This window comes from Sorex fumeus, unplaced genomic scaffold, assembly GCF_029834395.1.
Source record: "Sorex fumeus unplaced genomic scaffold, SorFum_2.1 ptg000048l, whole genome shotgun sequence".
In the NCBI taxonomy this organism is placed as follows: Eukaryota; Metazoa; Chordata; class Mammalia; order Eulipotyphla; family Soricidae; genus Sorex; species Sorex fumeus.
In genome coordinates, this window is record NW_026606105.1 from 4,037,497 (window position 1) to 4,049,008 (window position 11,512).

An 11,512-nucleotide genomic window follows, 5' to 3' on the forward strand; every position below is an offset into this window, starting at 1 on the left:
AGCTACAGCCACACCTGGCGGCAGTGGGCGGGGAGGTGAGGCTGTCGTGTCCGGGACGCGCCCGTCGTCCCCAGAGCCACACAGCACAGGGGGGCTCTCCGGGGACCCCTGCAAGCACAGCGCACGCGGGCTGAAGGGGGCGGGGGGCGTGCAGCAGTGGAAGCAGCAGCCCCCCACCCCAGGAGGGGGCGGGGGTGGGGCGGAGGGCGGCACGTCCCCACTCAGCCCTGCGAGGCGCGGACACCGTGGCACTTGCGGCACAGCACGTGGCCGTCCAGGGGAAAGCAGCCGTTGTCGTCGGCCTCGATGGACAGCGGCTTCGCACAGTCCTGGAGGAACCGAGGAGATGGGGGGGGGTGTCTGCTGATGGGAAGGCCCGGGGCACCCCGCAAACTCCCCCTTCTCTAAGTGACCGCGGGGTGTCCCCGCGCACTCCCCACGCCTGTTCCCTGCACCAGGAGGCCAGATTGCGCCCTGCACGCGCGCCCCCAGTGGAAGATGTGGGTCTCCCCAGGGCGCCCGCTCCCCATCTCCCAGCGCCCCCCACCCAGGGCCATGCGTAGGGCACCCACCTCACACTTGTAGCATTTCATGTGGAAGTTCTTGTCCAGTGCCACCACGCGCACCGTCTCTTCGCGGCCCGGCTCGGGCATGATGGGCTCAGCACACACGGAGCACCGCGGCGCGTACTGCCTGCGGGGCGGGAGGGGGGGGTTATGCACCTACCTCTGCAGGTGATGGAGCTGGAGAGGGCCCGATCCAAGGGGAATGTGTGTCCCCCCTGCCCTGCCCGCAGGGGGACCTCAACCAACGGGCTCTGTCCCTGCGCTACCCACAGATGCCCACCCCCAACTGGACTCTTATCCCGAACCCGCCCGCGCCACTACTCATGACTTTGCCCAACCGAGGTTGGTTGGATGGGAACCCCGAGAGCGAGAGGCCAAGGGTGTGTGTGAGTGGGAAAATGGCGCCAACCCACGGCATCCCCGCGGCTCCCCTGGTCCAGGGCACCGGGAGGTCGCTGCCGCTGTGCACAACCCTGGGCACGGGCCCCGCCCACACGGAGCCCAGGAGCGCAGGGTCCTGGCGTGAGGTGTGGGGGCGGAACAGCCCCGGAGCGCGCATGGGCGGGGGGATTGGGTGGGGAATGGTGGGGGATGGGGGGTCCTCACTTGTGGATTGGGTGGGGAATGGTGGGGGATGGGGGGTCCTCACTTGTGGTAGTCGGGGACGCAGTGCGGCCGGTTGGCCTGGTCCACGATGAAGGAGGTGCCCTCCAGCGGGCACGCGCAGACCACGCAGGTGAAGCAATGCGGGTGGTAGGCCTTGCCCGTGGCGCGCAGCATGCGCTCCGTGATGGGCTGCCCGCACGTGTTACACTTCTCCAGGGTGTCCTGCGGGGGGGCGGAGGTGGTCGTTGGGTGGGGGGGAGGCAGGTTGGTGGGGAGCCGCTGCGATCCCCAGCCGGCCCTCCCTCCCGCCCTCCCCCAGGGCCTCACCGTGTAGCAGCTCTCGCAGTAGGGCGCGCCCTCCAGGCTGTAGAACTGCTGTCCCTGCAGCTGCAGCCCGCACTGGTGGCACGTGAAGCAGGCGATGTGGAAGAGCTGCGACAACGCGCGCACGGCGGGCTGCGCGCGGGCCAAGGGCTGCTGGCAGTGGCCGCACAGCTCTGCGCGGGTCACAAGAGGGGATGGCCATCAGCGGTGGGGGTGGGGGGACGCAAGGGCTGTGGGGGGGTGCTCCGGGGAGAGGAGGGGCGCCAGCTCACCGTGGGAGGCCACGCTGGGCCTCTGCGGCTGCTCCATGTCCTGCATCAGCTGTTGCGTCAGCTGCTCCAGCTCCTCCACCTCCTTTAGCGTCAGGGGGCCCGGGGCCCCTGGGGCGCGCGCCTGGAACCCGAGCAGCCGGTCACTCTCCTTGGCCACAGGCCACCAACCCCTTTCCCGAACCCGCCGCCGCCTAGAAGGGACGGACTCATCCCAGACCCACTTACCGATGGCTCATACCCAACCCCTCCCCACCCCCACACACACATCACGGAAACACAGGGAAGGGGGTGCCCTTCCCCATTGGCCTCCCCACAAGCCCTGGGCACGGACAGGCCAGCACGGGGGAGCAGAGGCCACGCACACCGCAGCGCGGGTCACGGAAGCATCAAGTCCACAGAGCATGCTCGGGACACGGCCCACCCCCCCCCCCCCCCCCGCGGCTGGATAACCCCCCCCCACCCCCTCCCTCCACGCACCTACCCTGGCCCACCTGTCGCCGAGGGACCCTGTGAGCATGAGGACACAACACAGGCGGAATCACGTTAAAGCCCCCGGCACCCCAGGGCTGCCCACCCCCATCCTAGAGGGGGCCCCCCAGGGTGAGGCCGGCTGGGAACAGGCTTCTGGAATGGACACAGACAGGTGTCTGTCCTCGGGTCGATTCTCCCAGGACACTGGCCGGCCCGGATCCCCACAGGCTCCTGCCGTCTGCTGCCCTCCAGACAGGGTGGCCTACAAGGTCCCCCATGATCTGTGTTCCCTCTGGCCTCTGCCTGGGAACCCCGAATGCGGCCTCTTCCGGGAGTCAGTCCCAACATTGCCCAGGGCCAGCGCACACTCAGGTCTTGGCCTGCCCTCCCCACCCGTGGCCATCAGCATCCAGCAAACCCCACCCCAGACGGGAGCTTCCTGGCCACCTCTCTCCGGGGCCCCAGTGCCCTCAACTCCTGCCAGCCTCTCCCAAGTCTCCATCGAGGCCTTATCTGGCCCCATCACAGCCTCGGGCGGTGCCACCACCCACTTCCTGTTCCTGCCTTGGAGCAGACCACTGCACTGCACTGCCCCAGGGCCCAGCCTCTGCCAGCAGCTGCCCCAAACCTGCCCCGCACCTGAGAAACCCCTCACGCTCACCTACAGCATGAGGAGGTGGCAGCCGGCCCACGCCAGGAATTCTCGCTGCTCCTCTCCCAGACAACTCTGTGGCAGCACTGATCTCTCTGGGAAACTCCCGGGGCGCGGGGAAGGGTGTCACCTCGTTCGCTGCCTCTCAGACATCCTCCAACCTCCACTGCAGACAGCGGAGCTGCTGTCTCCTGACTGAAATACTCCCCCCCCCATTCCCTCATACACACCACAGACACCCTCAGCACAGCCCTGCACACTCGCCACAGACCCCTTACACACACCCCTCTGTACACCCTCACCACGGCCACAGCCCTGCACACCGGCCACAGACCCCTCACACGGATACTCCCCACTATACACCCTCACATACACAGCCACAGCCACACCCACCCACCACAGACCCCTCACACACACCCTCCCACGATACACCCTCACCACAGCCATACACACCCACCAGACCCTCACACACACACACACACCCCACTGTAAACCTTCACCACAGCTTCAGACATACACACCCACCACAGACCTTCAGACACACACCCCAATGTACACCCTCACCACAGACCCCTCACACAGACACACCCCACTATACACCCTCACATCCACAGACACACACACACCACAGACCCTCACACACCCCCCACGATACACTGTCACCACAACCACAGCCCTGCACACCCACCAAACCCCTTACATAGACACCCCTACTATACACCGTCACATACAGCCACAGCCACACACACCCTCCCACGATACACCCTCACCACAGCCATGCACACCCACCAGACCCCCTCACACCCCCCCAGTGTGGAAGGGTGTGCACCCTACCACAGCCATACCCATACACACCCACCACACCCCTCACAGACACACCCCACTATACCCCCTCAGCACAGCCACAGCCACACACACCACAGACCCCTCACACACACCCTCACCACAGCCCTGCACACCCACCAGACCCCTTACATAGACACCCACTATACACCCTCACATACTGCCACAGCCACACACACACACACCGCAGACCCCTCACACACACACACCCTCCCACTATACACCCTCACCACAGCCCTGCATACCCACCAGACCCCTCAGACACACCCGTAACCATACACCCTACCAGTCATAGCCATACACACCCACCAGACCCCTCACGCAGACACACCCACTATACACCCTCAGCAGTCACACCCATACACACCCACGCAGACCCTCAGACACACCCCCCCCACTGTAAACCTTCACCACAGCTTCAGACATACACACCCACCACAGACCCTCAGACACACACCCCAATGTACACCCTCACCACAGACCCCTCACACAGACACACCCCACTATACACCCTCGCATCCACAGACACACACACACACTACAGACCCTTACACACACACCCACGATACACCATCACCACAGCCACAGCCCTGCACACCCACCTGACCCCTTACATAGACACTCCTACTATACACTGTCACATATAGCCACAGCCACACACTCTCCCACGATACACCCTCACCACAGCCATGCACACCCACCAGACCCCTCACACCCCCCCAAGTGTGGTAGGGTTTATACCCTTACCAAAGCCTCACCCATACACACCCACCAGACCCCACACGCAAACATACCCACTATACCCCCTCAGCACAGCCACAGCCACACACACCACAGACCCCTCACACACCCACCAGACCCCTTACATAGACACCCACTATACACCCTCACATACCGCCACAGACCCCTCACACACACCGCAGACCCCTCACACACACACCCTCCCACTATACACCCTTACCACAGCCCTGCACACCCACCAGACCCCTCAGACACACCCCTAACCATACACCCTACCACAACCACACCCATATACACCCACTAAGTCCCTCAAGACACCCCCCACTGTACACCCTCAGCACAGCCACAGCCACGAGCACTCACCACAGTCGCCCACGCTATACCCTCCTACAGCCACACCCCACCTGCCTCTGCCGACCCTCCAGAAGCCACAACCAACCCCACCCTCTCTCCCCACCGCCTCTCAGCCAGCCACAGGCCCTCAGAACCACTGCTCACTTCCACCTGGGCAAATTGGCCTGGCCTCCATCTGTGCTCTCCATCTGCCCAGGGACCACCACGGCCTCCTCTCCTCCTCCTGCGTCCCTCATTTTCCCATGCTGCCTCTGTTTCCTCATCATCCCGTTCCTTCTGCGCACCTCAGGACAGAGGCCCTGCATCCATCTGGATGGACCAGGCCTCCTGGAGTCGCTGCTCGAGGCGCTGAACCCTCTTCTTCCCATCCCGGTCATTTCCCCTTCTGGACTTCTCCATTTGGCCTCCACACTGGCCTCCTCCTCTTCCTCCTCCTCACCCCTCGGCTCTGGTCCTCGTTTTTCCTTCCCAGGGCTGTGCGGGCACTGAGGCGTGATTCCACATGCTTCACTGCCGTCTCCACACCGCAACTGGGAAAACTCTCCCCAGAGCACACTGTTACTGGGCCCCTCGCGGGCCCTCAGCCCTCTCTCTCCTCGGATCCCTCTTGCTCTCTCCACAGTGCTCTCTTGCCCACGAAATCTCTATCTCCAAGGCCTCCAACCCCTCAGCGCCTTGAGTTTGAGTTACTCCAGGCTGGAGAGACGGCCCGGGTGGGGATGGCGTTGACCTTGCACCCGACAGGCCCAGTTTCAACCCCCAGCACCCCACCGGGTCCCCCAAATGAGCGAGCGCAGAGCCAGGAGTCAGCCCTGAGAACCACCGGGTGTGACCCAAAAAAATATCACAAAACAAACACAAAGAACAACCACAACCAAAAAAAAAAAAACCCCAACAATAGTTTCCCATCCCCTGGCCCTTCCCTGCTCTGTCAGCAATCTTCTGTTCCCTTTGGGGGTGTGGGGGTTGAGCGGGGGATCGCGGGCCACTCCCAAATGGTGCTCAGCCAACGGGGACAGTCAGTTCCATGCTAGGACCGAAGCAACAGCGCATTCTCGGTCCCAGTGCTGCCAGGGACCACCAGCAGCGTCGTCACCGCAGGGACACACCCGGTGCTGCTGGGAGTTAGCAAGCGGTCCCGGGGAAGTGATTGTTTGGGCTTGGGTTCGAGGGCCACACCTGGCGGTGCTCAGAGATCACTCTAGGCCAGGCACCGGGAACGAGATGAAGATGAAGATCGAACCCGGGTCAGCCGCATGCAAAGCAATGCTGGGGACGGAACCCGGGTCAGCCACATGCAAAGCAAGCGCCCTGTTGACTGTCCTAGGGCTCCCGCTACCCCACAGTGCCAGGATCCGACCACTGAGCTAACTCCCTCACACCCTCACCCCAGCCTTCAGGCCACACTGGAGAAAAAAAAAATCCCCTTGTGGATCCCCTGTCTGAGTTTCTGCGACACATAATTCACCAAACCACACAGACACCAGCGTCTGTCTCCGTGACAGGACCGTTAAGGGCCGCGCCTGCCCCAAAGGCAAAGGGAACTCAACGGCTCCCTGACACAGTTCCCCGCGAACTGGAGGAGAGCTAACTTTGCAGCACAGTCCGGGGCCCAGAGGCCCCAACAGAGCCTAGCACTCTCCAGGCCAGAGCTGACTTCATCCTACAGCTTTTGTCTAGAGGTGGGGAGGGGCATTCCTTGGAAACCGGAGGGCGTGGGGGGGGGGGGGGGGGACTTGAGGCACTGTGTTCAGGCATTGCTCATTCAGGCACTGCTCGAGCTCCCAGGAGCAGGAACACGCAATTCCATCTGCAATTCCATCCGGGGGCCCAGCTGGCTCCAGAGGCTCCTAGCTCCCTCCCCAGAAAGTCTAGCTCCCGGGCTGGCATTCCAAGAGCTGGGTTTGCTCCAGGGCTCCCGGGGCCTGGGATGCTTATCTGCAGCTGGGCCCTCCAGTGGGTGGGAGGGGAAGATTAACTCAAGAATCCGGGAAGCAGGGGTAGGTAGCCAGCCAGGAGGACTAAGAGATGACCTCATCTCTCCTTTTTTTCTTTTTTCTGGCGCAGGAAGAAAGGGGAAGGTCCCTCAAATCCTCCTGCTCCTCATTCCAAGCCCGAGCCTGGAGGCCAGAGAGGCCTTTTCTGACCGTTATGTCACTGGTTCTCCCCAGCCAGACCCGGAAGTGCTCCCACCCGCCTGTCCTCACCTGGTTGGAGTTTGGGGTGGGTGCTGGTGGTGCCGGGGACGGCACGGGCTGCTGCTTCTCCTGCACGCGGGGCTTCTCCCGCTGCTGAGCGTACATGAAACTGGGGGGCTGAGGGGAGCCGGTGCCAGCGGGGGCTTCAGGAGACCCCAACTTCGGGCTGGGCTGGGGCCCGGGTCCGCCTGGGGCTCCAGGGCTGAACTTGGAGGCCACGGGAGTGAACTTGGGAGTCACTGGGGAGAACTTAGGGGCTGGAGAAGGGCCGGAGGGGGCCCGGGGTGGAGTATTAGCCACCGGCTGGGCCGGAGGTTGGGGCTGGACAGGGAGCTGGACTGGAGGCTTGGCCTGGGGCTGGGCAGGGGGCTGCCGGGGAAACTGAGGCGGGCTCGGAGGCGGAGGCTGAGAGCTCGGCGGGGTCTTCCAAGGAGGCAGGGGGGCTGTCCCCCCAGTTGCGGGTTTGGGCTTGGAAACGAGCGGCGTGGCCACTGGCGGGGGGACATATCCCGACGACACCTGCAAAAGGTCATGGGGTGGGGAGCGGAGAGGAGAGGACAAGGGTCAGGACGGCAGGAAGGTGGTCCAGGGAGACAGCTCCATCCAGCCCCACGGTGCTTGTCCTACGCTGGTGTCTCGTTCCCCCCTGTCCCTTACCCGGGCCTTGAAGGGGTCATTCCTGGTCATATCATCCAAGAGCGAGGACAGGGAGTCGATCTCCAAATCAATACTGCTCACCTTCTCCCTGGACTAGAGGGTCAGGAGTCATGGCCAGGTGCCCGCCAAGTGGAGGGGACAGGACCCTCCTCTCTCCTTGGGGGTTGGGGGGGGGCGTGTCCCGGCTCGGTTGGGTTGGTCCTCCCGGGTCCCCTTACCTGAGGTGGGGGCGGCAGAGGGGCCTCGGGCCCGGCCTCATCTTCAGGGGGGGGTGGCGGCGGGGTGGGGAAGATGTCCTCTATGTCCTCATCTGGTGGCGCAGGGGGGAATGGCTCCTCGATGGGGGGCGGGGGCGGCGGAAAAGCCCCTCCCAGGGCGCCCTCCGAGTAGTCCCCCACGAGCGGCGGAGGGGGCAAGGGGAAATCTGGGGGGGGGGGGTGGATGGAAGGGGGGCGCTCAGAGGAAGGCCCTCTTTCCACCAGCCCCCACCCCCATCCACGTTCCTACAACTCTCGTACCCAGAACCCAACAGATCTAGGCGAGAAGGGGAGGGGTCCCAGAGCCGGGCAGGGGGGTCGGGGTTGGGGAAGTCAGGCAAGGCCGGGTTCGGCCGAGAACGCCGCGGCGGCTCCCGTTACCCCGGGGAAAACGGAGCCCGCACGGGCAGGTCGGTGCCCCACATTCCCGCCTCCCCACCCCCCGCCCGCGGCGGCGCGCTTGGACCCGGCCCAGGAGCCCCGCGATGAGGTAAGAACATCTGCTCGGGACGGGGCGGCGGCGGCGCCCAGCCCACCCCCTCCCCCCGCGCCCCTGCCCGCGCGCGGCCGCCGCCTGCTCACCTTCGGGGGGCGGCGGGGGGATGTCGCCCACCCGGCCCAGCTGTGCGCGCTGGGCCCCGGCCCCCGGCGCCTCGCCGTCCCCGGGCCGGAACGGGTTGACTTTGGGCTTGGGGGCCACCACCGGGCCGAACTTCTTCTGCGGGGCGTAGAAGGCCGGCGCCGAGACCGACACGGAGATGGCGGGGGGCGGGCGGGGGGCCGCCATGGCCGGGGGGAGCTGCGGGGCGGCGGGGAGGGGGTCGTCAGGCGGGCGCCCCCCAGCACCCGGCGCGGGCCCCGGCACCCCGCGCGCCCCCAACATCCCGGGCGCCCCCGGCCCCCCGCACCCTGCGCACCCGCCCTGCCCGGCCCGCAGCGCCCCTCGGCCCCCCAGGACCCCGCGCGACCCCCAACTCCCCGCGCGCCCCCCAGACCACCGCGCGCTCCCGGCTCCCCGCGCGCCCCCGGCCTCACGCGCGCCCCCGGACCCCCGCGCGCCCCCCAGACCACCGCGCGGCCCCGGTCCCCCGCGCCCCCCGACCCACGCGCCCCCGACTCCCCCGCGCGACCCCCGGCCCCCCGCGCTCCCCCCCAACACCTCGCGCGACCCCCCGGCCCCCCGCGCGCCCCTGGCTTCCCGGGCGCCTCCCGGCCCCCCGCGCGCCCCGAGTCCCTCGCTTGCCCCCGGCTCCCCCGCCCAACCCCTGCCCCCCGCGCGCCCCCGGCTCCCTGCACGCCCCCCCAACACTTCGCGCGCCCCCCCAGCCCCCCGCGCGCCTCCGGATCCCCGCGCGACCCCCAGTCCCCCGCGCGCCTCCCGGTCCCCCGCACCCCGCGCGCCCCCCGACCCGCGCCCTCCCCGGGGCCCGCCCGGCCCGCGCTCAGCTCACGGCGGGCGCCCCCGGCCCGCAGCGCCCCGCGGCCTCCCCCCACGGCCCCCCGCACCCCGCGCGCCCCCCGGCCCCGCGGCCTCCCGCTGCGCCCAGCCTCACCGCGGCGTGCCGGGGCGCGGGGCGCGGGGCTCGGACTGCGCGGCCCGGGCCGGAGCCGCCGCCTGCAGCCGGGCGGGGCGGGGCGGGGAGAGCGCGGGCCGGACCATACAAGGAGCGGCCCCGCGAGGGGGCGGGCGGCCGCGGGCAACGCCCCCAGGAAGGGGCCCCCGCGCGGGCCGGGGCCCGGGGCTGCGCCGCCGCCCCCCCGCCCCCCAGCCCGACCACCCCCCGCCCGCACGGGCGGCTGATGTCATTTCCTGAGCCCCCACCCGCGCCTGACTCACCGGGCCCACTCGGGGACCCGGCTCCCCCACGCCGGGGCCGCAGGGGGCGTCGCTCTCCCCTGGGGGCGCGCGGCGGAGGGTTGGGGGTTGGGGGTGCTCGGTGAGCACGAACCTGGGCTGGAGGCGCAGGGCCCGCGACACCCCGACTTCAACTCCCCCCACCCCCAGCCCCCAGTGGGCGGCCGGGCCCGGGAGGTTTCGAGGAACTGGCGTGACGCACCGGGAAGTCGGGGCGTCGGGGTCGGCAGCCCGGGCCTCGGCCACCGTCCCCCCGAGGGTCCCCCGCGCCCCTGGGGGTGGGAGTATCCGCCGCGCCGGGAGCCTGCGGGCAGCCTGGGGCCTGGGGCGCTGCCAGGCCACGCTCGGTGGAGCCCCCCGCTGGTGGCAATGAGTTCCTGGGCCTTGGACCCCTGGGGAGGCACCCCCTCGCCCCCCATCTCCCCGCCCCGGCCTTGGCGATGGGACCGGCTGGGGTTTTTGTTTTTGTTTTTGATTGAAGCTGGAAACTTGCCACATTGCCGCCGGAATTTTTCCACCCCGACTTCCTACAAACTATGGAGCCCTGTGGCCTGCAGGCCAGGGTACCTGCCAGCCCCGACTAGCTCCCTGAGTGCGCGTTTCCAGCCCCTCCCAAATCCGCTACACATTCCCCCTGCCCCCCACCCACCCCCATCCTTTTTACCCCTATACATATCCACGTGAGAAAATCGGCCGGAAGCTTGAGCGACCGGCAGAGCCAGGTGACCTGAGTGCAGAGAGCCAGGTGACCTGAGTGGTTCTTGGACTACTCGAATGTCACTGCCCGGTCCCTGATAGCCTGATGGAGGAGGTGGCCACAGGAGAGCAGAGAGAAGAGAGGGAGCCTGGACGCCGCCTGAGTTCCCAAAGGGACTGCGCCCACCTCTTCTCTCCCCTCCTTGGTCCGTGTGAGAGAGACAGACAGACAGAGACAGACAGAGACAGAGACAGAAAGTGATGAGTTTCATCAGCGCACCTTAGTGCATTCCAAGGAGGGGAGGGGGAGGACACTGTCCCAGGGCTGGAGCCATAATACAGCGGGAAGGGCATTTGCCCTGCACACAGTCAACCAGGGTTCAATGCCCAGCTTCCCACAATCCCCCGCTTCCCATATGTTTTTCCAAGCACGGGCCAGGAGTGAGTACAGAGCCAGAGCATTGCTAGGTGTGCCCCCTACAGAAAAAAAGAATCCCATCTGAATGTGCTATTTTCACCCATATTGGGAGTATCAATGCATTAAATCCAGTTCCCCCTCCCTTCTGTTCCCCCCTTCTCAGGCAGGTCTCCCAGGCCCCTTTCCACCTTATCCCATAGTTTAAAGCTGAAACTAGCCGCCTTTCTCCTCAGAATCCACTGCTTGTCTTTGTCATGGGTTTTCCCTCAGCCTGTATGGCTACATATGATGGAAAACACACTACGCACAACTTCTCTGACACGCACGAGCTGGTCCCGGGCCTGTCCCCATGAGAAGCTGCTGGAAATATGATACCAGATTTCCTGTGCATGTGGAAGGTTGTGTGTCTTGGGCTTCACAGGAACAAAAGTCTCATTGCCACTTCTTCAGAAGAGACCTCCTTTCCCTCCCGGGGAACTGAAAAGGCTTGGGAGGGAACGGTTTCTCAGAGGCACAAGAGGAAAAGCCATCAGGCCTCTAAAGGTCTCCCTCAGGCATGTACACGGGCAAAATATAGTATGTTTAATTGTTCGGCAGCTGAA

General features: G+C 66.1%; 1 protein-coding gene across 2 annotated transcripts; it reads right to left on the bottom strand.

Annotated features, from left to right (window-relative positions):
* Positions 1-4: 4 nt before the first annotated feature.
* ZYX (zyxin) lies at positions 5-8,754 on the bottom strand. Of its 2 annotated transcripts, XM_056123882.1 has the most exons (9): positions 8,524-8,754; positions 7,903-8,108; positions 7,685-7,777; positions 7,037-7,546; positions 1,769-1,889; positions 1,500-1,669; positions 1,216-1,394; positions 573-693; positions 5-329 (listed from the first exon to the last, which is right to left on the bottom strand). In XM_056123882.1, the coding sequence occupies exons 1-9, from the start codon at positions 8,726-8,728 to the stop codon at positions 222-224; spliced, it is 1,713 nt and encodes a 570-aa protein (XP_055979857.1). In that variant the 5' UTR covers positions 8,729-8,754; the 3' UTR covers positions 5-221. The 2 variants fall into 2 exon arrangements, with proteins under 2 accessions (XP_055979857.1, XP_055979858.1); XM_056123883.1 differs by lacking the exon at positions 7,685-7,777 and having other exon boundaries at positions 7-329.
* Between the last annotated feature and the right edge of the window lie 2,758 nt (positions 8,755-11,512).